This window comes from Coturnix japonica, chromosome 16 (assembly GCF_054131305.1).
Source record: "Coturnix japonica strain WE chromosome 16, WE-NBRP24, whole genome shotgun sequence".
Lineage (NCBI taxonomy): Eukaryota > Metazoa > Chordata > Aves > Galliformes > Phasianidae > Coturnix > Coturnix japonica.
Genome location: NC_140678.1, coordinates 144,139 through 170,065, shown reverse-complemented (window position 1 = coordinate 170,065; position 25,927 = coordinate 144,139). Strand labels below are relative to the sequence as shown.

The 25,927-nt window shown below is 42.7% G+C and overlaps 1 protein-coding gene across 23 annotated transcripts; it reads left to right on the top strand.

Moving 5' to 3' along the window:
• Positions 1-257: 257 nt before the first annotated feature.
• Positions 258-25,790, top strand: CERS4 (ceramide synthase 4). Of its 23 annotated transcripts, XR_014934919.1 has the most exons (12): positions 1,321-1,447; positions 12,016-12,189; positions 16,425-16,542; positions 17,561-17,679; positions 19,656-19,713; positions 20,494-20,544; positions 21,848-21,940; positions 22,516-22,644; positions 22,908-23,014; positions 23,419-23,575; positions 25,050-25,205; positions 25,357-25,790. XR_014934919.1 is itself a non-coding variant. In XM_085517308.1 (11 exons), the coding sequence occupies exons 2-11, from the start codon at positions 12,017-12,019 to the stop codon at positions 25,546-25,548; spliced, it is 1,197 nt and encodes a 398-aa protein (XP_085373434.1). In that variant the 5' UTR covers positions 258-383; position 12,016; the 3' UTR covers positions 25,549-25,790. The 23 variants fall into 23 exon arrangements, 21 of the variants coding, with proteins under 21 accessions (XP_085373434.1, XP_015742203.1, XP_085373438.1 ...); XM_085517308.1 differs by lacking the exons at positions 1,321-1,447; positions 25,050-25,205 and adding an exon at positions 258-383; XM_015886717.2 differs by lacking the exon at positions 25,050-25,205.
• Positions 25,791-25,927: the final 137 nt, after the last annotated feature.

The window sequence follows — 25,927 nt, the reverse complement described above, 5'->3', positions numbered from 1 at the left end:
ATGCTCATGGAAGGCCCAGTCCATATTCATTCAAAGCCAGTGGGAGTTTTTCACTGACGTCAGTGGGCTTTGGATTAGATCCAGAGAAGTTGGATTTATAAATACAGACACTGCAGGATGAGCACTGTATTAAACTGGTTTTGGTGATGCCACATGTATGGGAAATCACAGCTGGAACCTCTGATTAATCAGCTGAGGCAAGTTTTGGGTCAGCTGTGGGAGCACAGGTGAGAGTAATGGAGCTGTGCTCCTGGAAGGGGTAGAGCTCGACTCCACCTCCTCTAAGACTTCATTTAAGGGCTGACCACCACTGAGGCAGCAACTCTTGGAGATTGCTTCCCAGTGGAGACTGCCTCAGCTTTTTGGTCAAGGCATTGACATTGGTGAGTTTTCCTTTGCTAATAACCTTTGACTATCTACCATCATCCTTGTTAACATCTTTATATTAGCCACCCTTACACCACACAATCAGCTACAGTAAAACTAATGCATATAAGAGCATTGGGGTTCCACCAAGGGAATATGATACAGCCAAAGATTCCTAAATTTGTTATAACTTTAGGGCTGTAACTCTTTGTGTAAATATTAACTAATATATTTGCCCAGATGCTAAAGCATTAATGGCAACCAGTTACTGCAGCTATTTTCAAGCCATTAGTCTGATACAAGCATGATTCTATCTTGTGTGATTGGAACTGAGCACGTGAAATACAGTGTGTAAGAGAAAAAACAGTAAGAAGTGATTATATTTGTTTTAAAATTGTTAACATTGCTATCAAGACAGGTATTTATAACTATGCTTATCATATCCATCCTGGCTATGGCTTCAGAAAAGCCTGGAAATAATGAGCTGATGGAAAGCATCTTAGTAAGATGAGGGAATAGTGCTAAGTGCTCCAAGAATGCATTATAGCACGCTGGCAAACAATAATAGTACACATGATCTGTACTCCCAAGACGTGAAAGCGAGAATGACAGGGAGGAATTTTTTTGCCTATGTAATACAGGAAGACAGAATAGATGATCCTTGCTTTTTTTTTCTTCTACTTTTTTTTTTTTTTTTTTCTTTTCTGGCCTTAAAATCTACACAGCTGTGCTGTAGTGATTCCAAAGCATTCCCCCTTGTCCTGTCACTATCAAACAGCATAAAAAGTAGCTCTTCCCCCTGTTCCTATGCTCTCTTTGGGCGCTAGAAGGTCACAGTGAGGTTTTCCCTGTTCTCAGTGGCCACCAAAGCCCTCCAGCCTGAAGGAGACTCTTCCTCAGCCCCGGGGTCCTCCCAGCAGCTCAGGGATCAGTGCCGGCCCCGCCCCTCCTCGCGGACACCGCCTCCTCATCACGCCCGGGGTGCGCGCAGCCCGGACGCCGAGCGGGTCTCCGAGGAGACCGGGTCGGCGACGCCCCTGGAGAGAAAGGGATTTGGGGCAGCGGCCCGGGGGAGGTGGAGGTGAGGGGCCGGGGGAGAGCGTGTGAGTGTTGTCGGGGACGAAGCGGAGATGCGCGGGGACGCGGCGGGCCGGGGGCTGCGCGGAGATATCGAGGTCGGGGAGTGGAGGGGCGGAGGCAGCGGGGAGGGAGGCGGTGCCCGTAGAGGGGCTGCGGGGTCCCGCCGGGCCGGGCCGGGCTGGGCTGTGGTGTGGAGCAGCCGGACGGTCCGCGTCCTACTTGCTGCCGCGCGATGGAGCGGGACCGGCAAAGGGGCGACCCGTCACACCGCTCTTCTGCACCGGCAGTTTTCCGCGCTTCTGATTGAGCGCGGCGAGACAGAATGAGATCAGTACAGAAGGAAGGGGTGACTTTGAGCTGCGTTTGTGGTGAAGGCAAAAGCCCTTCGGGTGGGCATCTGTGGCGCTACGCTCCAAGAGCTCAGCATGGAAGAAAAGTGAAATTAAGGAACCTTTCTTTGCTTTTTTTTTTTTTTCTTTTTTTTTTTTTTTTTAATTAATTATTATTATTATTAAATTTTTCTTGCAAGCAATGAAATTGCTATATTGCAGTTTCCACTTCTGGAATTGTTTGAAGGTGTGGATTTTAGGAGGCATTGGCAATTGAATGAGAAAAAAAAGGTGCGTGAGGTGGACATTTTACAGATTAGGTATTGATGAAAAATATGAGTTTGGGCTTCTGAATTTTAGCTAGTGAGGTTTGAAAACGTTTGCTGAGTGACTTATACCACTAATCAGTATCTGAAGGTAAAACGTTCTCATTTTGCAAGCTGATGGTGAAGTTGTATTTGTAAGTTTTGTGAAAGTCAGATTGAAGATCTGTTTGAGGAGACAAACATAGGACTTTGGTCCTCCAGAGGAGCCAGGCTGCCTCTGACTGACCGGGGACAACTGCAGGATGCGAAAATGTGCTGATGACTCATCTGCCTGCAAGCTCAGGTTTATCAAGGTATTCAGGAGAGTTACAGAGCCTTGCCATCACAGAGGAGCCTTTTTTCCATGCTAGAAGATTACAGATGGAACAGGCAGTCAGGCGCTCATGCCAGTGAAGGAACTGGTAAAAGTGAACCATGCATCTGATATTAAGCCAGACTTTCTCAGTGTCTGAAATCAAGATGACTTGTTGAGGAATACTTGTTCAGAATGATTAACTGTTGCAAACTAGTGAAATTCATATGAAATGTTAATTTTATTAATCTAATGTGTTGATTGTAATGTAATTGAGGAGATAGAAGAGAGGGATTTGTCTGCTTGATTGTTGTTTCCAGGCAGGAAGGAGAGTAAACATATACAGTGAAAAGTGATTATTATGTTATTGCATTGTAGTCCTCCTAAGCCCACAGAAACTAGGTTTATTTTGGCAGTCTGTCAGCTTGGTAATTGAGAGGGACTCAGCTTCTCTGTTCACTTAAGTCAAGGACTGAGTTCCTGCTAAAAACTCCACAGGCTGTGATTGGGAAACTATTGCTATATTTTATCTCTAAGCAAAGTAAAAAAAAAAAAAAAAAAGTTTCTTCTGGGTGGATGCCCTTTCCCCTTCTCTTTAGAGAGTGTCTAAGGAGACTAACCCATGAAGAAATAAAGACAAATGGTGGTGCTTAGGGATATCTAAGCTATCCACTCTTTCTTCCCAAGTTTACCTGGGGACACTCACTAACGTGTCTGAACTGCTTCCTTACTGTGCATCTGTCTTTGTACATATGTAAAAGATAAACTAATTCTGGGGGATCTGAAAGATGATACATCAGATATAACATTTAATACTTTCAAAGAAAAGATAAGATTTCATCTGTTTAGAGATGATACTGAAGTGAAATGATAAATTCAGAATTCCTGAAATAGTGATTGTTACAGGAATTTTCTTGTAAAGTTGTTTTCCCCAGTAATGACATCGATTTGTGGTGAACTGAAGAAAGAAGAAAATGACCCTGAGGATCTGTGTTTTAAAAATAAACCCTGACCTCAGCCAGCATGGATTAGGGCAGTGCTCTGACAGCCGAAGACGTTTGCTCTGTGCAGGGAGGCCAGAATGTCTGTGGCTGTCACTCTGGCTGCTCCATTCACTTCTTCAGCTTCTGTATCTGGTACAGGTGTGATTGTCCCAGATCAGGCAGGGCTAAAGTGATGGCTACAGGGAAGGCAGATTGATATTTATTGTAGAGCGAATGCGGAGGGGAAGAAATGTGGCATCGGAGTCATCTATCACTGTCCCATCACATCTGAAATGTAGTACAGGGACTACTAATTAGCAGAGCAGAGGCAGAAGCTGTTGCTTATGGAGGAACTGTTAATAATAGAGAGAAGGCCACAGAGGCTAAATAGTCTGAAAGTGCCTCTGTGTGCATTTGTTCGGATTTCTCATGAAAATGATCCCATCATACATCAGACTCAGAAAGCTGAAATTGCTGGATACATAGCGCAATGCAGCTGCAACATGAAGTAATGTAAATAATTGACTGGCCCATAATGATATTTTGATGTAGCAGGTAATGCACAATGGGGTGCAGGTTCTTGTGATGTTGGGTACTTTTCCAAAAAAAAAAAAAAGAAGGAGAATCACGGTTGAAAGAACTTGAGAGTTTTACATTCTGCAATTGGGTTGTCACTGCACTGATAGATATTCAAATATATATACATATTTTTAATAGGCATCATCACATGGTAGATTGCATTACCAATTAAGAAGTGTTCACAGAACGATCACTGGGAATGTGAGCATTGTTCTCAGATAAGATTGCAAGTTTTGTGTTTTGAAATTTAAAAAAAAAAAAAGGCATTAAAAGCTTATCAATTAAAGAATCTTAATTTTAGAGTAATTATGTGTCGTTCCTCTCTCTTCAGCTTTGAAGCTGCCTGGGGAGTTTGTGGGAACAAATAACCTGGGAAACTGATGGAACTGTTGATACTGAAATTCAGTCAGCTGGTAGAAAGTAATTAAAGCCTGTGTGTTCTCTGCATGAGGGAAGAGAATGAAGATTATGTGAAAAGTCATGATCTGCATCTGTAGATGTGCCAAGCTGTTATGTTGGATGCTTCCCTCAGCCTCATGCAAACAAACTCATCTAGTGTGGAATGATTGATAAACGCTTTTCTAGTCTATTTTGGCATTCAAGACAATCCAATTCCACCCTGATGTTTTATCTTCATTCCTTTGTCTTTCTATTTTCTTATTTATAGCAACAGATTCTCTCATTTTGACCTAAGATTAGCAGTTCAGGAGTTTGGTGGGCCCTCCTGGAACAGAACAGAAAGCCTTGCCGAGGGTGATTCCAAGAGGGGAAACTAGAAAGGGCTGTCAAACCTGAACCATATGACTAATAAGGCATATTTATGCTTTGAAAGGGCTGAAAATCAGGTGACACTGCAGAAGCACTGTGCTGTTACATGAGCTTATGTGAGAAAGACTTTATTGAGAGTTGCACAGTATTTTAATTCTGCCTTTCCCATCCTGACTTAGAAATAGTATTATAATTTCAGTTTGTACAGCAAGAACATTTCCTAGCAGTTATGATTGCATCATAAAGTTTGAAGATCTGATTTAAGTATGGAAGCTTGAACCTACCCCCCACAGGTTTATCACTTTACTAGTTGGAATTAAACATCTTGAGTCCCAGAAACAGTGATATTGATAATTGATGAGAAACAGCTGCAATATTTCGATTTCTAAATGTGCTTATAAGGATGACAAGCAGGGGTGAATGTGAAATTTTGATGGAGCTCAAACACAGAATGGAAGTATGAAGAAGGTGGAAATAGGGATGATTGGACAGGAGGAATAGAGAAGTACTGTCAAAGTTTGCAAGAATTGAGAAATCAGAAGCTGAACTTGAGTGAGGGATGTGAAGGCCTTCTGCAAGCAAATAGAATGCTCAGAATAATGTGAACCCACTATTCTAAGCACTCTTTACCAAAGACATGGAGAAACCAGAGGTACCTACTGCCTTTTCTGGCCTTGTTTCTTACCAGCATGATAAAAACTAGCACTAGTTTTTTACTGGGTAAAATCAAGGTATCTTACCCACCCCCTTTAGGAAGGAATAACAGAATGAGAAGAACTGTGTAATTTGCATTCTGACGTGGCTGTCTGATGGCAGCATGAATGCTGTGCTGTCGACCTGGCAGTCTACCTGGGAGTCAAGCAGTCAGAAGTCAGAGAAGCAGCCAAGAAGCTGGCAAGCAGACTACAAGGTATGGAAGTTAGTAATTTATGCTGGGTGAGGAAGAGAGTTGTTCCTTGAAGATTTAGGTAATCAAGTCTGTTGTTTTGCTAAGCTTTGATTTGTAGCTTCCAGCATTTCTTTGTGGTTTTTATGCTTTTTGGAGAACACTTGTAAGTGGATATTAAATAAACTTTTTTCTTTTGAACAGAGTAGCACATACCCAGCCCATGCTGAAGCATGGGACAGGGCTATGGTAGCATGGGACATGTCTAGGTGGCAAAGCAGCACAACCCAGCTCACAGTGGGCTGAAAAGAGATGTTTTCTTGGTTGTGGAGGCAAACTTTGTCATTCTGCTTTTAAAACGGAGTGAAGAATCAAGCTTCTGTTGGACTGGTAGTGGAAGTAAACAAATAGTCACATTTCATTGAAAGCAATGAATTGCAAAATGAATAATTATTGTATGAGGTGATTTAGTAGGAAATATCGACTGGTAGAAAGAAGCGAGAACATCTGGAAGCCAGGAAGTTGAGGATAAGCGATTTTTGGTGGAGAGGCAACACTGTATAAATAATTTCAAGTTCACAGTCAGCTTCCAAAGGACAGGTTGTGGAGAACAAAGTCTGCATGAGGAGGGTAAAGCTGGGAGAACTTAGTGCTGACAGGTACAGAATGGAAAAAGATGTTTTTTTTCATCACTTGTATGGGTTGAAAAACAGTCTTATCTCACAAAAAAAACCAAAACAAATGTTCTGCCAGAACCCGAGGACAGGAATTGCAGGAGAGGATGAGAAAGCTGGGGTACAAAGGAGAAATAAAACAGAATTAGCTGCAGAAAACTATTATCTGTGCTCAAGATTCATACCAGAATCCACTCATGTGATTGGAGGTTCTGTATTGGTTACAGCCAAAGTAAAAAGACTTATAATAACTCCAAGAGAAGTTGAAAGATGTGTACAGGGTGGTGGTTTTCTGAAGAAAATTACTTTGGCAAAATGAGGAGAAGGCAGGCCAAGAGAGTGAAGGCTAATAGTGGGCTGCTACTACAGTGACAGCTTTTGAATGTTTTTTTACTATCAAGGAATATTCTTAGAAAGGCATTTTTCTTAACTAATAAATTTCAGCTATGTTCCTTAGTCACTGACCATTTGTGGGTAAATTTGTGTGAAGGTTAAGAAAATCTTTCAGTTGAAATGAGGAAGAACTAACACAGGGATAAGAAAAGAGAGTGGTATCAGGCGAAGGAAATATTGATAAGGTGAGATCAGAAGGCAGATATGTCCCCAGGGATGAGGAAATAAAAATAACATGAAAGCTGGGATGAAATTTGGAAAGGTTAATGCATTCCTTTCCAGCAACTGGAATTGGATGATTTTTTATTTTATTTTTTTTTAAATTAAAACATGTAAGAAAGTCAGTAACAGCAACATAAAGCTAGTGGGATATTTGATGTTGCTTTTGTGAAAGTAATGCATTGGCTTGGGCCAGTGGAAGTGGCTGCAATGAGTGAGGTCTTGAGGTGTTTTTTAGAGATTTCTGATGAAGTTTTACTCTTCCTGTGCTTCATCTTGAAAACAGCTGCTCACAGATGTACATTCTTCCAAGAAGCAATTACATGAATAAGGCATATCTATGAAGGGAAGAATATTTCTCCCTGCTAGGAGAGGGCTTGTAAGAATCTGATAAAGAGACAAGATCAAATTTTGGCTTGTGACTCCATGCATTCCCTTTGAAAATTGGCAAGAAATGTATTTATGTCAACTGAAAACAGTCACAAATTACCCAGAAAATTGATGATTTCTTTAGACACTCTTGCACCTATCTCAGATTATCAAGATTTGAGAGACATTTTTTGTTTTTAGTTATTTCAGCCATAGCCTCATGCAAAAACAACAACAAAACAAAATACCACAAAACCCCAACAACAAATACCAACAAACATAAAGCAGTTTGAATTCAGAAGCAATGTAACTGCATCCATAATGGTGGAGTGACTCCACATTAGTTAATAATTTCCCCTGTGGCACTTCTGTACTGCTGGTGGTTAATTAAATCCTGGGAAAACTGGCTACACCAGGAAGTCTGCTGCAGGAATACCTGTGCTGGTGCTGGCAGTGAGGTAGTTAGCATGATGCTACACTTAAGCTGGTTAGACTTGGCAGACTTGTGCCTGGCCCAGAGGCACTTTGTGGATGTTTGTGTCTGTGACATTATACACCCACAGCTTGGCTAATCCATCTTCGGACAATGGACCATCTGTGGTATAATCAAGAACTGGAAGGCTTTCGTAGGCTAAGAGGAATCAGATGACATAAAGGGTAGGGTTGTGAATGTGGGGACTAATAGCATAAATTTTTATTAAAAATGGTGATGTTAAAGGTAGACACTTTCTCAGAAGTTTTGTTCACAGTGTAGTCGTGAACAGAAGAATGTGCAAAGAGAGATTTTCTGTTTCTTCAGCTGTGACTCATTATGTTAGGAGGTAATTAGAAGCCATACACTTAGTTAGCTGGGACAGATGAGGGATGAGAGAAAAATACTGCTTGTTTTCAAACAGTAAGAAGAGCTTTTTCATGGTAAACCCCTGTGCTGATACAAAAGCAAATGGCATTCACATTCTTGATTGTAGTTAGATTGTACCCACCAGAGGATGAAGTTTAGGAATGGTTTTCAATATGCACAATTGCTGCAAAAACCTCTGATATGGTACCCTTCAGTAAGAAGGTTGTTGCCCATCATAGCAAAAAGCTGAAAGTGGCTCAATTCAGGCTGGGATGTTCCTAAAATTAACTGCTTCCTCATGTGGAGGAGAAGAGGAAGCCGGTTGTTGAGTTGCATATTCAAACTTGGAAAGGTGTTGGAAGTTCTCTGCTATGAGGTAAGAATTCCAACAGCAGAGACCTAAATCACTGCCATGTCTGTGTTCCCAGTGAGTGCTGTGCAGACATTAAGGCAGAGGCAAAATGGTTGAGGGAGGGAATGCTGATGAGTCAAAAAGTAAATTAAAAACTCTGGTGTATTTTTTTATTAATTGTTATGGGTATTTATATTAATTATACATTGTAATTGCCCAGTTCTTTAAGAAGACTTGTCGTTTTTCTCTCTCACTCCTATTTCACATATGCAAAGTTATATGAATATTCATGTACTTGTGTATTAATGCTTAGTTTGGGAATAGATTCTGCAAATGAAGCAGCAGAATAACTCTTTGAAGATTTAAGCAACAGTGAAGCTTTCTGGGTAAACCTGCTTGGCTGTTTTGACTATGAGGCGAGGAGTAACCTTTCCAGCTAGATGCCGTGCTGCTTCTCCAACAGTTCTGCTTTGAAAGTGAAACTACAGAAATATGTCCCTGAGGGGTTCAGGCACAGCTGTGTTACTAAGCTCCAGCTCAGGTTTCATGGAGCCCTGTTGTGCTGTTCTCTGCTGCAGTGCTCAGATACTGCAGCACATTCTTTCTGCACAGTGGAGCCATTTCTGTGGTTTGGTGTAGCTCAGAAGATAGGTGTTTGTCAATCTGAGGGTTTGGATAGAAATCACAAGTTAAAAAGCAAAAAATCAAGAATAGCCAAATGTTGCAATGTCAGTGCACTGGTCGGAACAGTTGCTTTAGGTCATTTTGCATTGACTTCCAGGAGCCTTAACGGTGTACATATATAGTACCTTCCCACAGTATAGGCTCACTTACAGCCTAAGCCTTCCTTTATGCCCATTGGCATAACTGTGGCACTTCACTTTTCCTGATTTCATCTTCACATATATATTTTACTACAAACTTACTGCCATTCCTTCAGCATTTACCATCATATCACTGTCTGTGAAATCCAAATGCTGTTCTGTTGTGTGTCAAGTACGGGGGAGTGTTTGCAATGTTGTTTTTTCCTCTATTCCTGATGAACTCTTCTCTGTGAAAGCTCTTTTTGTTACTTTTTTACTAGACCTAGACTGCTCCATCCTGTGTATTGTTACAAGGTTACAACTAATAACACAGGATATTCTGAGAGTCCTAAAAACTTCTCAAAAAGAACTGGGCTGGTTTATGCTTTTCTGGGGATGCTACAAGAGCATTTTAGAAACACCATTGTCATCAGCTTTCCAGGTGCCTCAGCTTGAGAACTTGGCCTGTCTGAATTGCAAAAAGGGAAGTATGTTGCTTCATGCTGCACCCTTTTCTGTATTTGTGCTGTGTAAAGATAGCTACAGAGATAAATATTTCAGGAAGATGATCCAGACTGTGTTTTGCACATGAGAGTAGATTAGATAATGGCTGTTTACTTCCTTAGCACTTTGAATCTATATTCCCCCCCAAAGTAAATGGGAAGACTCATTTCATATGCTCCCTACAGAGATCTCTTGGCTGAGTTAGTTTCTGTCCTCCATCAGACCCATGCTGCTATCAGATACGTGGAGCTCTGGAGGGAGGATTTGTGGTTGTGTGATTGTTATTACAGCAACTTTCCCTAACAAATCTATTATCCTCACTGTGGAACAGCCCTGTAGCACTGAAGAAGTTTTTCTGGAGAGCTGTGACAGGAAGAAAGTCTAATTTCTCCTTACAGTTCTTTTAGGCATTCCTGGTGTTCTTTTCAGGGTTAGTGAAGTTGGGTGCTGGAGCAAGGATAGATATTATTTTTGTGGGCCATTTGCCTCCTACCTCCCTTCAGACATTTATAAACATTGATCAGATCCCCCCTCAGTCTTCTTTTCCTCAGGCTAAACAGCCCCAGATTACTCAGCCTTTTCTTATGCAGAGATGCTCCTGGTCCTTTATCCTGGTCCTTTGTGGCCCTCTGCTGGACTCCTTCTGGGAGACTCCCATCTTTTTAGAACTTGGGAGCCCAGAACTGGACACATTAGTCTAAATGTGGCCACCCCAGGGCAGAGCAAAGGGGAGGACCACCTCCCTTGCCCTGCTGACCACACTCCTTTTTATTGCACCCCAGGATACCAGGATCCCACTGGCCTTCTGCTGGCTCATGGCCAACCTGTTGTGCACCAGGATCCCCAGATCTCTGCAGAGCTTACCTCCATCAGGCCATCCCCTAGCCTGTACAGATGCATGTGGGTATTCCTCCCCAAGAGCAAGACTCTATGTTTTCTCATGTTAGGTGTAATCATGTTCCCCCCTGCTGAACTCTATAATAATAAATTCCAAATCAAGAAGAGAGTTTGATTCAGACAGTGTTTCTCAGACTCTGCAGAATTCTGGAATAAGCCTGATCTTCAGTTTAGCTAACAAAGCATCTATTCCCAAACTGAAGATATCTTGAAAGTTGAACTTATGATTCATCTTCAACCTGTTATGCGCTTCTCCTTGCAGAAAATGGGCCAGAGTTTGGCCCTCCTCTGGATCAGATGTTTTGTTATAATCAGGGCTAACACTCTAATTACATGTTTTTTCTGTTGGTTTTGTAACATTGCATTTCTTGTCTGTTCTTCAAATAATCTCTATGGGCATCTAATTCCCATGCCTTCCTTCTTTTTCTTTACCTATGCAGTTTGTTTGACACATTCAGAACTTGTGTTCTGGGTATTGTTACCAGTTAGAATGAGCAGCCTCTGTTGGAGGGCAGAACCACTCATATTTGTGAACGAGTTAAAATTATCTAGCAACAGTTTTTTCATGCTGAATGCTTCATTACACCCATTCTGCTGCCTTTTATGCTGTTAAACTCTCTGATCATATATGTAAATGACACTTTCAGTCATGGTCTTTAAAATTATGTTGAGAATCCAGTTTACCACAGAAATTCTTCCTTGGACATACTTTCCTTAATTATGTAAAGCACAAGATAATCTTCTTTTTTTCCCCTTCATCTTTATTTAAGGGCAAGCCTCAGAATAATAGTAATTACAGTGCACACACACACAGTGAAATTGCAGTATGTAAACAGAAGCAAATAAATACAAAAGATCAAAGGCTAGATGGTACAGATATGTGCATGTAGAGGAGAAGACTAAAAGGTAAGGATACGTAGATATAGAGGACTGCTGGTAGCCAGCCTGGGAGCAAGCTTGCCATATCTTTACCAACCTGTCATTCCTGTGGAAGGGACTCTGTTTGCCTGTAAACCTGCAGCATTAGATTTAAAATTTCCTGATAGATCTTGCTGAGAATTACACCAGTGTTCTGTTAAATTATGAGACAGTCTCCATTTTAGCTTTTTTTTTTTTTTTTTTTTTTTCCCTCCTCCTTCCTGTGCCAGGAATCTGCAATCACTGAGCATCTGATAAAAATCTGTGAGTAGTTTATCAGTTCCTTGGGCATTGACGTGTTCCACACCTCTTCTGCCTTCACAGCCAGATGCTACCTCAGCTAGTGTGTAATCCTTTCTCTGCCTCACATGCTTGTGCTGACAGGTTTGCTGTGTGCTAGACATCCACAGTTTACTCTGGTCTCTTTTCCTTCCAGGATGGCACACTCTTTGAATGAATGGCTATGGCAGCACAAGTTCTGGCTCCCCCCAGGAATTACATGGGAGGACATGAAGGAGTCTGAAGACATCCATTACCCTAAGCCTCGTGATCTCCTGCTCAGCATCCCTTTTGCCTTAATCCTGGTTGTCATTCGATGTGTCTTTGAAAGGTAAGTTCCTTAGTGATGTTTTTAGGGGATAACAGTGTCAATGTGGGTCCAAAAGCTGGCTCTGTTGTCTGAACCAGTACATGATTGAAGATGTCCACAGAAACATCAGATCATAAATTCTGTTGAGGCAGATGTTTCAGCTCTTGCTGTGTTTATTTACTGAAGAAGCATGTTGAATATAGAGCACAAATCCTACCTTTAAGGTTTATTTATAAGCAGTGTAACTTCCTACACTTATAACAGTTAAGCCCTAGTATTAGTCTTGTGCTTGTGCTTCAGAATGCAGACATGATGTTTCTGTTGTACGTTGCTTGCTGTTTCTGGGTCAAGTGAAGTAAAAATAATGTTTAGACTTCCTAAATACAGCTAGGTGCCCCCAATCTCAGAAAATGGGTGTCTGGGATATCTCACCAGATAGGGGAACATAAATAACATACATTAAGATAAGCTTGGACTTGTACCTTCAGAACCAGCACTACATTACCACATGAACATATGCATTTCTGAACTGACCAGAGTTCAGGATTCAGGAGTGTAATTTCTTGGGAGCACCATGCAGGGAGATTTGTGGCTGCTTTCTCCAGATCAGGGCCTGCTGAAGCCACTTGCAGTGCTGAGCTGCCAGAATCTCTCCTCCTCTTTCACTTTCACTGCCAGAACTGCTTTGTGGCTGCTTTCTGTAGTCTTCCAGTAACAGCACAAGAGTTGCTCTGGCTCTAGGATGTTTCTAGCCAGAGCCATTTGAAGATTTTACTCTTCAGCACAGAGAATTTGGGAATTATGGCAAAGGCACAGCTTGAAATCTCCCTGTGTTTGCAGTGTGGGTTTCATGAAGGTCCTCAACTGATGCTGTTGATACAGGCAGTTTAGCCATTGTTACTGTTGTTGTGATGTGATTTGTATGCAGATCAACTGAGAGTTACCATAGTGTCATCATCTGTCAGGGCTGCAGAATAAATTCACTTTCATGGTTTTGAAAATGATTTAAAATAGTCTTTGCTGGACTGAAGAATCACTGTTCCTACTTGCTGTCTGAAGAGGTGTTCTTTTTAAGTATGATGTCTGTTCCAAAAATGAAAACCGAATGCATGAATTATTGTTTAAGGAATCTTTTTATGATGATACTTTGAATTGTTTGTAAAGAATATGTTTAGGGTGCATTCCGTAAATTCTGTTGGTTTTATCTTCCACGTACCTGAGGGTATAGGTGTTTCAGTTATGTCCACTCATGTGCAAACCAAGGTGAGCAGGCAGCCTTAATGGTTGAAGTGAATTGTTTTTCTTCCTTGCTGACCTGTAGGACTTCTTTAGGTAGGTAATGTCAGTTGGTCTCTTAGACATGCTTGGAGCCTGAAGCTAGACATTAACCTCCACGTTCTGCATTGACCAGAACTGCCCCATTCTGGGCTCATCAGACATGAAGACAGAGGAACCAGACCCTGCTTAGTGATACCTCATGGCAGGTCAAGAGTAGGCACTGAACACAAACTGAAACACATGATATTCCATCTGAATATAAGAAAACACTTTCTTACAGTGAGGGTGGTCATATACTGGAACAAGTTGCCTGAGGAGGGAACGTTCTTCTCACACAACTGGACACTCAGCAGCCTGCTCTACCCACCTCAACCTGAGCAGCAGATTTGAGCTATGTGATATTCAGAGGCCCCTTCCAGCTGTAACAGTTTAGTGTTTTTTGACTTTTGTCCTTGTATTCCTCTTCCTTCTGCCACATTGGGCCTAGTCCGACTAAATATCTTTTCCATCTCCTTTAAGGTACTTCTGACCATGTAAGAAGATTTTCTTTTCTTTCCTGTGCAAACACTGCATCAGCCAGGAGTGTTTCTGTGGGCCTGGGCCTGCTCATGCATTTTAAAGCTGTTTTTATTTAATGAAGTTTGTGAATTAAAGCTTTTTGCCACACCCTTAAAAAGATAATATCTCAAGCCCATTTTACAGGTCCAGGAAACCTGTAATCATTCCACCATCTTACCTATGCAAATTACAAGCTACTGTTCTGAGCCATATTCTCATCTGTCCTAACTCTCTACAAGCATTTATTTCAGCAGGAAATTTTCATCCTCGTAATCATTATTGTTTCACATTCAATTCATCCTGGAAAAGAAAGCTTCCCTTAGTGTGAATCAAGATCTCTGTCTCTCTGTTATGCTGCACATAACATAGTGGGCTAGGATGGTTCAAATTCATTAGTAGAGTTTAAAGAAATGCAGGCTGAAAGGATGTGTATTATTTCTCATTTTTCATGCAGATGGCCCTGATTTTGTAGCTTTCCACATTCGTGGGTCAAAATGTGATTTTGAAGAACATAAATAAACTACGAGGTTGGTTTCAATGGCTTTCCCTTGGCCTTTGTCAATTTATTCTGCCCTTACATATGACCTGTAACTACACAGTTACAAAGTATTCCTTTAGTTCAGGTATGTTCTTTGTTTCTGGTGGTTCCTTTGATTTCAGCCATTCTGTTGCAGAGAGAGCTGAAAAAGTTCACTTCCTGAGTCCTTGTGACATTCCTTTTTTTTCAACAAAGCCTTGGAGTGGTAGGAGGAGGATTTGGCATCTAGTTTGCCTTTGAAGAAGGGAGCTTCCCCACTGTTGCACGTGATAAAGCCAAAAAATAAAAGCCTCTATCCTCTTGTGCAATAGAGGAAGGAGAACAAGCTTTGCAAGCTCTATAGCCATTTAGGACAAATTTTATTGGCCTAAATTTTGTATGAAGACTTAGGACCAACGTGTTAATTTACAGACGATCAAACACTAGGGAGTAAATGAAGAAATCTTAAACTGAAGATTGAAGATTTCATCCTCTTCTGGCTGAAGAGGAAACAGGTTTGGGTTAAGTCATATCACTGATTGTGTCTTGCCTTATGTAGTTATGGAAATCTGTCCAGTATAGTCTTCAGGCTTTCTTATTCCATATTTCAGAAAGCTGTTAAGATTCTGCTGATGGGACAATCCCTGCAATTGATACTATGAACCTGTGATGTTGAAATCAGTACAACCATCGTTCTCTTAGGGTTGTGCTTGGAACAAGATTCAACTAAAAAGTGAGTCAGAGCATACATCCAACATGTACAAACATCCCTTTGGAGGAATTTCAGAACATTATTTCCCAATAATGTTCATAAAAGTAGGATTGGCCCTATAATTCATGGTTAAATTCAGTACCTCAACAACAAAGTAATTGGAACACCCTGTCTTCTTCAGCTCAACTGGCTTGTTTTTGTTACCGTGAAATTTAATACTGTGACCACAACAAAACATCAAGAAAGAGAAAATAAGTATTAAACAAAATTAAGGAGTCAGTCAGGATAATTTAAATAGCTTTTCAAACTTGCTGACTGCCCTGACACCCATCAGAAACATTCTCTTTCCCTTTAATTTTTTGAGAAAATTTCAGGAAGTTGTTCAAGAAGAACCTTACTGCAACTTCCTATAGGTCCTCGTTGGAAACAGAATGGTCTGCATCTAGGCCTTGGGCCCCCAGCACAGGAAGGACATGGAGCTCTTGGAGCAGGTCCAGAGGAGGGCCACTAAGAAGATCAGAAGGCTGGAGCATCTCTCCTATGAGAGAAGATTGAGGGAAGTGGGATTGTTTAGCTTGGAGAAGAGAAGACTCCAGGGAGACCTCACTATTGCCTTCCAGTACTTGAAGGGAGCATATGAACAGGAGGGGGAACAGCTGTTTACAAGGGTGAACAGTGAAAGGACAAGGGGGAATGCTTTTAAATGGAGGCAGGGAAGGTTTAGGTTGGATATTAGGAGGAAGTTTTTTTACACAGAGGGTGGTGACGCACTGGAACAGGTTGCCCAATGAGGTTGTGGATGCCCCATGCCTGGAGGCATTCGAGGCCAGGCTGGATGTGGCTCTGGGCAGCCTGGTCTGGTGGTTGGCAACCCTGCACACAGCAGGGAGGTTAAAACTCAATGATCACTGTGGTCCTTTTCAACCTAGGCCATTATGTGATTCTATGATTTCCAAACTCGTTCAATGTTGAACAGAATTCAGGCTTGTAGAATACAAGTCTCAGTGTTTCTGCTGTGAGGTTTTATACTTGTCTTCCTCACTTGATTGACATGATACTTGTATTCTGACTTGGAATTGTAGGAGGCAACTGTAGGAGGAAGCTATTATGTACTACACAATCATTTACAGTGCTGTGGTATTAGAAATTACTGTTTTGTTTTGGGCTGATTCTTTATCTTTCCTCTTGCAGAGCCATAGCCCTGCCCATCAGTGCCAAGCTGGGTGTGAAAGACAAGCTAAGACCTAAAGCTCAGCCCATCTCCATTTTGGAAACATTCTATACTGTGAATTGTAAGAACCCTAAAGAGGTGAGTCCTTTTTTCCTTAGCTTCCCTCTAGATTTAGCCCCCGTCTACTTACATAAATGAAACCACAGTTGGAATCTTGTGTTTGGATGCTCAACAGACCCTAAGGAAGCACTGTAGCACTGGCCTCCTGACACCAGCCAACCTCTAGGATCATCCTGCAAATGCACATTGTAGTCATCAGTTCACACCTTTCCTCAAACAAACCCTTCGTCTCTACCACTCCACCTTCGTCGCTCTCTGCCACTGCTCCACATCGGTCCCTCTCATGGGTGCCATCCTTCCTCAACTGACCATGTGTAGCCTTCCACAGGCTGCAGCTTTCCAAGTATTGCTCCAACATGGGGCCCCATAGGTGGCAGCTCCCCCTAGCCCTCTGGCTGCACTGCAAACTGATCTCCACGGGTGGCAGCTCCAACCCAGAGCTGCTTCTGCCAGGTTCCATGGGCTTCAGCCTCCTCCAAGCCGCTGCTGCACGGTGAGCTCCTCCATGGCTGCATGTAGAGATCTGCTTTACACAGTGCCCATGGGCTGCAAGGGGACAGTGTGCTCCTCTGTGGGCCTATCCTGGGCTGCAGGGATCTTCTCCATGTTTCGAGCTCCTCCTGCTCTCCTTCTACACTTACCTTGGTGGCTACAGAGTTGCACTTCTCTCTGTTTCTCTCTTTCAGTAACAGTGCTTTTTCCCTTTCTTCAGTGTGTGTAACAAGCATCGCTCACAGGTGAGCTCTGGGAGTGGCAGGTCCCTTTTGAAGCAACTGGAACTGGATCTAATCTGACAAGGGGCAGCTGCTGGGCTCTGCTCACAGAGGCCGCTCCTGCTGACAAAACCTTGCTATATATATATCAGGTTTTAACATTTAGCATTAAATACCGTTTGCTTGCAAGCAGAAGTGAAAGATTTTCTGTTACCTGAAATTCCTATGCTAGGAATGGACAGCGGTGGCCCAGACCAGATGGCCCTGGAGCCTTCTGACCTTCAAGCATGAGTCTGAACCCCACTTCCTCACCTGTTTTCCAGGGTGAGCTGATCAGTTTAGCCAAACAGTGTGACCTGCCAGTAAGAAAGGTGGAGAGGTGGTTCCGGCGCCGGAGGAACACCGACCGACCAAGCCTGTCGAAGAAGTTCTGCGAGGCCTGGTGAGCTGTAAGGGCCACTCACTGGCTCTGAGCTTGGCAGGCATCTTGCTGCCACCAGCCTGAATGCAGTCATCCACAGAGAGCTTCCTGAGCCCTCGCTGCCCCACCTGATTCTTCTGTGGCTCTGCTGCTGCTTCCCTGTTCTTGTGTCATTCCTTGCTTCTCCCCTTTATTTTCACCACCAAGAATCATTTTACTCCTATCTGAATTTGTGCCTCATAGGATGCTTGTTTTTGACTTTGGAAGACTGACACTCTGCTTTGAAACACTATAATAACTGGGAAATTCAATATTGTTTTGCTTCCTGCTGCTTTGCTGCTGCTTCTGTGACTCCAGAGCAGCCTACTGATGCCTCTCTGTTTCCCTCCCATTTGCTTCACTGCAAGCTGATACAGGGAGAAGAGAAGGCCCTGGGGAGACCTCATTGTGGCCTTCCAGTTCCTGAAGGGAGCGTATAAACAGGAGGGAGAACGGCTTGTTTATGAAGGTGGATAGTGATAGGACAAGGGGGAATGGTTTTAAACTGAGACAGGGGAGGTTTAGGTTGGATATTAAGAGGAAGTTTTTCACCCAGAGGGTGGTGAAGCACTGGAACAGGTTGCCCAAGGAGGCTGTGGATGCCCCATCCATGGATGCATGAGGAATGCATCCATGGATGCTAGAGGAATGCCAAGAATGTTTTGGTAAAATATTAGAAATCAGCTCTCTTAGAAATGTTATCTTTGGCTCAGCTTTCCACAAAGAAGAACTCGCCTGAGCTTGGGTGAAATGCCAAACTGCTGAGTGCCTGCTTTTCTTCACTTGTGGAGAAGGAGGTTCTTCCAGGAAGGCCACAGAGATGAAGGAGAAAATAAGTATCTACAGTGACATTCATCTGACTAAAAGTTTGTATCTGTAGGGTAGGCATCACCTCTGGGCTGTTCACAATCCATTTAATATTCACCCTCTAATTCAAAGCTCTTACCTAACCCCCCTGATGGAGAAAACAAAACAAAAAGGGTGCATATTACTTATTTATAGCGTTCCAGATTATTACAGTTAGAAAGATTTTCTGAGCTGTGGACAAAGAGTTGTAAAACAAACATGCTTAATCTGCTTCAATCAAGATGAAATCCAAGCTCTCCCTGCACTCAGCTGCCTTGCAGTAAATAGTACCAGTAAACACTAAACAGTAAATAGGTTTCAAACTTAGCCCACTGACAGTAATGTCTTTCTGCCTGCCCTCTGTTGCCATTTGCAATCTACATAAAGAATGCCCTTCCAAAATGAAATAGTAGCTTATGTCATTCTTGGAGTCCTGTATGTTTCATTGAAAAATGAAGTTTTTCAAAACATAAAGCTGCTTCCAATTTGTTGCAGAGATATTTGGTAATTTAAGAACTGTCATAGGCAGTTTTACTCCTTTTCAGATTCTCAGTGTTTAGTCTATTAGCTGTTCATTTGTTCTACTGGGATAAAATTTCCCTCATTTCTTACTGTATGTGAAAATATACAGCATGGCAAGCCTCTTTCCACTGAAGTTCTGTTTTATACATACTTTTTATGTGCATCTCTGTGGGTTTAATGTGGGTAAGTCATTAGCAGCTCTCACTGAGACCAAACTCGACAGCAGTCATCTGCTTTACGTGATAATGAATTTAGCATACCTAATCTTGAAAAGCCTAAGGAGAATGGCACTGTTGGAGTTTTACACATGCATCTGGTTGGGCCGGGAAGGGTTGGGATGATTATTTGTGCAGTTTCCAGGTAATCATCCACAAAATGATTATCTGGAAAAGGATAGTCACCTAGATCATTATCTGGGTTCTGTTGAATGTGCTAACATTATGCAGAATCTGTTAGGATCTAGGCAAACCTTGAGCCTTGATGTTTTTGTTTGTTTTAATGGCATCGTTCTCTGAACGAGTGGGATTGATATACAGAATTGTACTTTCGTGGTTAATGGGTTACTGACATCTTTCTTTCTTTCTTTGTAGCTGGAGGTTTACATTTTACATAGTTTCATTCTTCACTGGGCTAGGTGTACTGTACGATGTGAGTATACAAGCAGTGCCACCTGCTGTCCTATCTGGGAAGTGCCTCAGGAATGGCAGATCTTGGTGCCGAACCTGTGCTTTCAAACCTCACAGAGATTTTCCCATCAGATGTGTCCTCTGCACAGCACACTTCTGAGCTCACAAGAATAAGGAACCATGCTTACCTTAAGAACTCTAAGGAAAAACGAGGAGATTTCATCTTCTTCTGACACAGCAGTAGATCATTGTGATTGTGAGACAGTTTTTGCAGCTGTAAAAATACAGTTTCCCAGGCTGCATACATTGGTGTAGAGGCAGTTAAGTTGAGCAGTTGGTCATGTAAACCTGGAGGATAAATCATTAATTACTTTGAAGTTTTTACCTTGAGTCTCCTCTTTGCCTTCATCATAAGATGCATCAGGTTGAGGGCCTCCACTAGCACCTTGTCCCGCTAACTGAGTTATGCCATCCCACACGTTGTGGGCAGGCTTGCCTGTCATCCTTTTCCCCCTTCAAGCCTAGTTTAAACTATAAGTTCTAAACTGCAGTTTTCTTTAAAGTGTAAACAGAGAGTATCTTTTCAGAAGTTCATTACTTATCAGCCTGCAGCACGCTCCTCGCCATTTGAAAGAAAAATCATGTTCCTGACAAGGGTGCTCAGCCTTTTTGCAATACTTAACAGCCCTGTTTGTAATAACATGCAGCAAATCTGTGCTAGCCAGGAAGTAAGAGATTTAGGTGGCTGATAAGAAAAGACTTTCTCTGACATCCTCCCATTCATGTTGCATTTTCTTTCCAGAAGCCTTGGCTTTGGGACCATAGAGAGTGCTGGACAGGATACCCACAACAGGTGAGTCATCCAGGAGTGAAAATGCTGTTATAAATTGTGTATTGTCTTTGTATATCTCTTTTCAACATCAGATTATATTGCAGATAAAAGAGAGAGCACTGAATAAAATTCGGACTGGTGAGCTTTAAGAATTCAAAACTAAGTCCTTGTCAGTAGATAACATCTTAATATCTGTCTTAATCTAAACACAATAGAGGAGAAGTCATTTGAACAGGAGACTTACAGGAGGAAAGGGAAAGTAAAAGTTTGGACCGGGTGAACATAGAACTGAAAAATAAGTATGCTCTGTGTTTATTTAATAGAGACTGAAGCTTAGAATACTCGGCAAAGGAGGAGAAAACTTCAGTGGAGAGCACGTAGAGCAGAGGACGTGCTCTGAGAGATGTAATCCTTCTACTATACCAAAGAATTGTGTCCACAATGCTCTCCATTAGCTTGTTTCCCAGAGGAACTGGTGCTATGGCCAGTAGCAATACAGCATCATTTCCTTTAATTTTGGAGGATGTTATTTTACAGTTCTACAATGTATATTCTGTGCTTTTTTTCTTCCCATGGCAGCGCTGTGAGAAGCTATTCAGAGGGCTGGAGAGTGTCAATTTCTTACCAGCTAAGGGATAACCACAAAAAACAAATATATTGTACAGTGGAAGTAATACAAGTATGGTATTTTACAGTTGGAATAGTACAAATATAAGTGGAAATGAATAGCTAGAGGGTAACTAAGGAAAAGCACTCACCAGCTCCGAGGCCTTCAAGATAGGTCAAGGCTTGCCACAAGAACTCCACAAAGGAGCAATCTCCTGAAAGATTTTTCAGATTAGACTGAAAAACCTGTGGCAGAATTCAAGAAATCTGAAGCGTCTCCCTGAATGCTATCAAAGGGAAGGATTTATTCAGGTCCTAATCTGCTCCACTGCAGTGAGTTTGCAAAGCTCTGCAGTGACAGCTCAGGAATTAACATGATGCTGAAGAGAACCTAAAGACATTCTGCATCTTCCCTCTCCACCAACATTCCCCAGTATTCACGATGGTAATGCAGAGTGTCCCCTGCTGCTCCTTTCTACCTCAGCACAGCTGATGTTTGTTTAGTGACTAGATTGTTTTGTTGATTTTTGTCTCCCTGATGCTGCAGGAACCAGATCTTTTCATGGTGGTGATCTGATGGGTTGGGTTTTTTGGGTTTTTGTTTGTTTGTTTGTTTTGTTTTATTTTGTTTTGTTTTGCAAAGAGAGGAGCTGTCATTTCCAGCTCTCTCTCTGCTTTATCTGATGGGTATATCACTGTCTCTCCCTTGGTGTTGCAGCCTCTCCAGCCCTCTCTGTTCTGGTACTACATGCTGGAGCTCTCCTTCTACTGTTCACTGGTCTTCACCTTGCCCTTTGATGTGAAGAGAAAGGTGAGTCACAACTCCAGGGAAGAGTCAAGCACAAACAGAATGCAAGCTTAATGCTCGAGACAGTGGTCTTCAAGAGTGTATAGTGTGTACAGTGCTAGTCTGATTTTTTGTGGCACTGTGGCCTTGCTCACTGCCAGGAATTTCCACTCCCAGTCACTCACTTGCCTTCCCTCTGGGAGGTGGGGAATGTCGTGAAAAGGTGTGAGCTACCTACCACATGGGATGTGATCAACACACCAGAGGGATGGGATGTGATTTAGAGGGACCCGGACAGACTTAAGCAGTGAGTGTAGGAGAACTTCATGAGGTTCAACAAAGCTAAGTCTTGCACCTGGGTCGAGGCAACTCCCACTACCAATAAAAACTGGGGGATGTAAAGATAGAGCACAGCCCTGCCAAAAAGTACCTGGGGGCTACTGGTGGATGGGAAGCTGGGCATGAGCCAGCAATGTGCCCAGAAAGCCAACCGTACCCTGGGCTGCATCAAAAGCAGCATGGTGATTTTAATGTTACATGTTCTAACCAAGAAAGAAGGTACACTGTGTTTTATTCTCTCCTGTTCCCTTTTCCTTCAGGACTTCAAGGAGCAGATAGTCCATCATGCTGCAACCATCTTCCTCATCAGTTTTTCGTACTGTGCCAATTACATCCGCATTGGGACACTGGTGATGGTGATTCATGATGCTTCCGATTGCTTCCTAGAGGTGAGCTCCACAGTTATTTGCTAGGCAAAACCTAGTTGTCAGCAATGCTCTTCAGCCAGCGTCTTTTGATCAAGTACAGTAAGGGCCACACATTATTTCACTGATAACTCATTGCTGACCTCTTGGCCTAGCTTAAGGTGCCCTGCAGAGGAGAGATGATTACCTGCATGTGGATTGTATTATATCTAGCTCATTAGCCTCTTAGAGCATGTGCAGATGCAGTGTCTTGGCCTGTTTTGTTTTATTGTTCTTTCTCCTTACAGCCAACTAAGATATTCAATTACATGAAGTGGAAGAAAACTTGTGACAGCCTCTTTATGATCTTCTCAGCTGTTTTCCTCATCAGCCGCCTGGTCATTTTCCCCTACACGTGAGTCTGCTGATGTCAAGGAAAATGAAAACCTGCCTTCTCAGAGGCAGGATAATTCAGCTGTGGGCTGAATCTTTTGCTACAGCCCCTGCTTTTCAATACTTGTGGTAATGTCTCTGACCTCTGCGTAGATTACAGTGCTGTATGGCTGTTACACCTGCCTTAGGGTAAACAAGGGTGGTCTGCTTTGGAGTTCATAGAGGAGTCATAAAGACCTGACGTATATTGCAGAAGAGTCCTTGGCTTTTGGCTCTGCTCTGCTTTATTCCAGTGGAGAACTCACATGTTATATAGAAGAAGGAAATGACTGACCTGAAACTTCCTCTGTGACCAAGGGCTTTTGAGGGCTTACAGCCCTGCTAAGAACACAAGTGACCTTCAGTGCAATTCTTTCTCTCTTGCAGAGTGCTCTATAACACCTACTACTACTCCATGGAGATATTCCAGCCCTTCTTTGGATACTACTTTGTGAATGCTCTCCTGATAACTCTGCAGTTGCTTCACATCTTCTGGTCCTGCCTCATTATTCATATGGTCTACAAGTTCATGCTCCAGGGCACGGTAGGAATCAACTTGTAGTTAATTGCACATCACATGGGGAGAGAGGGTGCCCTAAAGCTACTTGGGAGCACAGAAGTTTATTTGGGATTGATTCTTTCTTGTACTAATGTAATTATACACGTAGACTCCTATCCATCAGGTAAAAGTGGCACTCAATAAGCATAATCCATTCAAGACTGCAGCTAGGTTATTGCCTGTTTGTCTCTATCAGTCATAGAGCAACTTTCCATGCCTGAGATACAGCTGTGTAAACTTAAGTGAAATGCGTCCCATTCTTTCTGACTACAGCATGTGGCATCTGCTGTGAGACCAAGCTGCTGCTCAGCATGAAATTCTTCTCGAAATCAAAGATGTGACTTAGTGTCATCAGGTTGGCCATCTGTCAAGGACACAATCTAGGAGAAATAATTTCATGGGAGTTGACCTCATACCCTAGGATGAGTTGTTTTGTTACTCTCCGACTGGGGAATTTTGTCTTAGGGGAACTAAGAACAAGCATGAACAACTTATCTTCATCCATGTTGTCCAGAGCTTCAGTCTCAGAAAAACAAACAAAAAAGCCAAAACAACAACCAACCCACAATATCATAGTATCACACAGTATCACAGTCTTGTGTGAGTTGGAAGGGACCTTAGAGATCATCGAGTCCAACTCCCGGGATTCGAGCCTCCTGTGTAGCAGAGCGGCACTTCTACCACTTGCGCCACAGGGGGGATTCGAACCCGGGCCTCCAGTGTTGCAAAGTGGCGTCCTTAACCACTGCGCCACCGGAGGCACACAATATAGGCTATATAAGTGACCTGTTATATTTGATATGAAAATATAAAATTGAGAGTGTTACATATTACATATTGAGCCTTGAATAGCAAAGAAAAATTGCCATAAAGGGGTGTCTCAATGATGGTTTCAGACATACAGCTTAATTTTTATGTAGTCCTTACATTAATAACATTTAATAACATTAAATTGGACTAGCTGTCGACTCCCTCAAGGGCAGAGAGGCCTTGCAGAGACCTTGACACGTGGCGGGGCTGGGCAATCCCTAGCAGCATGAAGTCCAGCCAGAACAAGGGCTGAATCCTGCCCCTGGGTGTGCTACAGGCAGGGGATGAGAGGCTGGACAGCAGCCTGCAGAACAGGACCTGGAGGTTCTGGTCAACACCAAGTAGAGTCTGAGGCAGCAGCCTGCCCTGGAGCCCAAAGGCCCCACATCCCTGAGCTGCTGGAGCTCGGAGAGCATTGGGACAATGCTCTCAGCCGAAGTGTTTGGATTTGGGTAGTGCTGTGGGGCTAGGCGCTGGACTTGGGGATCCTATAGGTCCCTTCCAACTCAGGCTGTGCTGCGATCCTGTGATTTTGTATGCTCTCCATAGCAGAGTGCTTGACTTGCAGCACCCAGAAGCTATTTTCATGTCCCCTTTGGAAAATGTAAGATTTTGATTAGCTGCCTTCCCTCTTCCTTCTTCTGCACAGGGATGCCCAAAGCAGCAGTGTGGATCTCCTCGGTCTGACACGGCTATCCTCACTCCTAGGCAGCTGTGATCTGGGGCTGCTTCAACCTGTTTGTATAACATGTATCAGGATCACGGTTAAGATTTAATTGGGACAGAAATCAAACTGTTTGCAAAGGTGAACTAAAGCTAAAAGCACACTGCAGAAATGCATGCTGCAGGCAGGTGGCTGAAGGAGCAGTTTCAGCCTGTGGCTCAGCTAGCACTGCTTCTTGTGCACTTTGGCATTTGAACAGTTTCTCATTCGCTTTTTTTTTTTTTTTTTGTAGATGGAAAAGGACATGAGAAGTGAAACAGAAGAGAGTGATGTGGATGAAGAAAGAGAAAACATGATGGAAAAGGAGAAAAATGGGATTGCACATTTCAGCAACGTCACGAACAGAAATTACATCCAGAGGAATGGGTCTGAGCCACTGAACAACAGAGCCCATCTCACCAATGGCCATGTCAAAGAAAGATAGCTACTGTTCATGTCTGTCATGAATCCAGTCCATCCTCTAGAAGCAGTTTTGCTTGTTGTATAGATATAAAACATTGAAATTGCAGTATCATAACTGAATTCCTTTTTATTGTAAACAGAATTGTGTATAGTCAGTGATGTCTGAGGGGAGTTTTTGGTCTTTCTGCAACAAAAGCTTTCTATAGGTTGTAGCCTAGAGGCAAATAAAAGGGATCCAAGCGGTTTGGCTTGAATTAGACGGTATCACGGCACTGGCGTCCTAAAACTGGCGCATGCGTACTGGCGACCTAAACCTGGCGCGTGCGTACTGGCGTTTTAAAACTGGCGCATGCGCACTGCCGTCCTAAAACTGGCCCATATCTCCAAACATCACCCCCAAC

What these genes read in the sequence shown, in the direction of transcription:
- CERS4 (XM_085517307.1), top strand. Translation starts at nt 10,357, where the DNA reads ATGCTCCTGGTCCTTTATCCTGGTCCTTTGTGGCCCTCTGCTGGACTC. An exon ending in GGACAGGATACCCACAACAG is followed by an intron (nt 20,545 to 21,847) that starts GTGAGTCATCCA and finishes TTGGTGTTGCAG; the next exon opens with CCTCTCCAGCCCTCTCTGTT. An exon ending in CCTTTGATGTGAAGAGAAAG is followed by an intron (nt 21,941 to 22,515) that starts GTGAGTCACAAC and finishes CTTTTCCTTCAG; the next exon opens with GACTTCAAGGAGCAGATAGT.